At 36.3% G+C, this 2,623-nt stretch overlaps 1 protein-coding gene across 1 annotated transcript in view; it reads left to right on the forward strand.

Annotated features, from left to right (window-relative positions):
* Positions 1–2,623, forward strand: part of THOC2 (THO complex 2) — a 150,492-nt gene that overhangs the window by 115,301 nt on the left and 32,568 nt on the right. The window contains exons 21-22 of the mRNA XM_007953366.1: positions 300–479; positions 1,467–1,631. Of these exons, the coding sequence (XP_007951557.1) occupies positions 300–479; positions 1,467–1,631 (345 nt within the window). The remainder of the gene's footprint in view (positions 1–299; positions 480–1,466; positions 1,632–2,623) is intronic.

The raw sequence follows: 2,623 nt of genomic DNA on the forward strand, positions 1-2,623 counted from the left end.
GGGGTACCAGGGGGTGGGTTACAGGTTAGGGAGGGGAGGAGACTGGGTAGGGTTGGAATGCTAAATGGGGAGTGAAACTAAATGTATGCATTACATTACGTTGAATGTAAAACAAGGTCTTTAAAAAAAAATTAGTGTCACTAAAATTTGTGAAGAAAGGGGAAAGCTAAACAACACAGAATGTGTGAGTTTTTTATTTAAAGGATTGTAACTCTGGTTTCTCTGTCTTTTATAGCTCAGATGGCAGGTGTTGTTATATATTGTGCACTGGTAAATTTGTGTTTTTTTTTCTTGTATAGGGTGGTTATTTTGGCCAGATCAGAAACACTAAAAAATCCTCTCAGAGGTTAAAAGATGCACTATTGGACCATGATCTTGCACTTCCTTTGTGTTTGCTTATGGCTCAACAGAGAAATGGTGTAATCTTTCAGGAAGGTGGAGAGAAACATCTGAAACTTGTGGGAAAGCTCTATGATCAGGCAAGTTAAAGTTTCTTTTATACTTAAGGAACATGTAGATTGGTGAATTTGAGAAATGTCAAGTATGTACATCATTATCAGTTTGAAGCAGCACTAATGTAAAACAGACATTCTGGAAGTAGGCCTTATTTCTGTATGACTTAAGAAATGGATACAAATTAAGGTGCTTAAGAGAGATGGCTGTAGAAGAGCTGTTATAATATATACAAAGCTTTTAATTAAATACACATTCTAGCATTACGTTTCTACAGCTTCAAGTTGTTTGCTCTCATGTCCTTCCTGATCTCTGGAAACTGGGATTTCAATGATAGTAGAGTGGATGCTGTTTCCACCCCATCAACCACCTTTGTAATATGGTTATGGACCTCTGATGGTGTAGTGATTAAGGCATTTAGCTGCTAAGCAAAATGTCAGTAGTTGGAACCCACCAGCTGCTCTGTGGGAAAAAGATGTGGCAGTCTGCTCCGTAAAGGTTAACAGCCTTGAAAACTCTATAGGGTAGTTCTATTTTGTCCTGTAGGGTTGCTATGAGTCAGAATCCACTCAGTGGCAGTGAGTTTTAATATAGTTGGTGATAGGCAAACACATATGGTAGGCTAATCATGGATTTTGGTGATAAGTAATTACAAATGTGTTTTATAAATAAAATTTCATCTTTTAAGGGCAAAGAAATTTACCTCTATTTGCCCATACATACTGTTTTATGTGCTTTAGGTAAATACATTCTATTGAAAGTGATAAATAGTAGCTTGAAATGTAAGAGATCTAAGTGACTATTAAAAGCCTTTGATAAGTCATCCTATCAGGGTCTCAATCTTATGTAATATGTAATATGTTTCTAAATGGTCTCTAAAGTCCTTTGATTTTCTAAAATTTGGATTCTTAATTGTTAATCAAAACGTTAAAGTAATGTCTTAATTATTTTGGAAGATATTTATGTTGTAGAATGGTAGCACATCTGTGTTTTTTGTCTTATTTTAAATTTAGTGTCACGATACCCTGGTACAGTTTGGTGGGTTTTTGGCATCTAATCTAAGCACAGAAGATTACATAAAGCGAGTACCTTCAATTGATGTGCTCTGTAATGAATTTCATACACCCCATGATGCAGCATTTTTCCTGTCTAGGCCAATGTATGCACACCATATTTCAGTAAGTACAAGGATCCTTGCTGCCATTCAAAAATGATTCCAAATTGTTTCTTAACTGTTTTGTTTTTAAATGTATTTTAGTTTGACATAAATATAGATAATATTTCTTAGTAAGTTACTTTTGTCTTTTGCTAATATTCAGCCCTGAGCAATGTCCAATTAAAATGTCTTTATGCCTTACTAGTTGTATAATTTTACTAATTGTATAATTTTACTGTTACAATTTCACCAGTTTTCCAAATAGATATCTTACCAGCCCTCTATAACTGTAATTCTCAAAATATTGGTGAAGATGAGACTCACAAGGAAGCATCTTAAAAACTCCAAATCCCAAGTTCACAAATTGTGGTTCTGTATCTTGAATCGGCCCCAGGGATTTCTGGTGTTTTGTTTTGCTTTTGTCTGTCTTTTCAAAACAAGCACTAGGTGATTCTAATGCAAGTGATTCTTGGTATAGCTCACTCTAAGAAATACTGCTATAGAATACAGAGTTTCCTCGATGACAGTATCCTTGTTTGATGGTTGTCTTTTTATTACCCATATTTCTTTGAAAGAGAAAGACTTAACCACCACCAATCCTTTATAAAAGCCTTGCAGTGTCTGTTGTATAACTTTTAGGATGGATGTGCTCATATTTCTTTTTTAATTTCTCACTACCTTAATGAAAGGATTCCCAAATCCCACTTTCCAGGCAGGGCATTCTAGTAGGGACTGTGTTGAAATTCATGTAAGGATGTGTTGGGGCAGAGGAGACAGTCCTCCCTCCCCTTCTCTACCTGCCATCTAGACTTTGCCCTGCAAAGCAGTGACCTCTAAGGGGTATTTACTTTCCTTTCCCCTCAAGGCCATGGTCAACCTGTAGTTTGGAAACCGTGGTAATTCCCTACTCTGATTGGAGTCCCAGCATATTCTTCATTTTTCTATAGGCTTGGAGTCTGTGCCTTCACTTTGATACTGTCTTTAAGTCATGGCCTTCAGTGCAGATTTTAGGGA

This window comes from Orycteropus afer, unplaced genomic scaffold (genome assembly GCF_000298275.1).
Source record: "Orycteropus afer afer isolate SDZICR_OR568_19922 unplaced genomic scaffold, OryAfe1.0 scaffold00388, whole genome shotgun sequence".
Lineage (NCBI taxonomy): Eukaryota > Metazoa > Chordata > Mammalia > Tubulidentata > Orycteropodidae > Orycteropus > Orycteropus afer.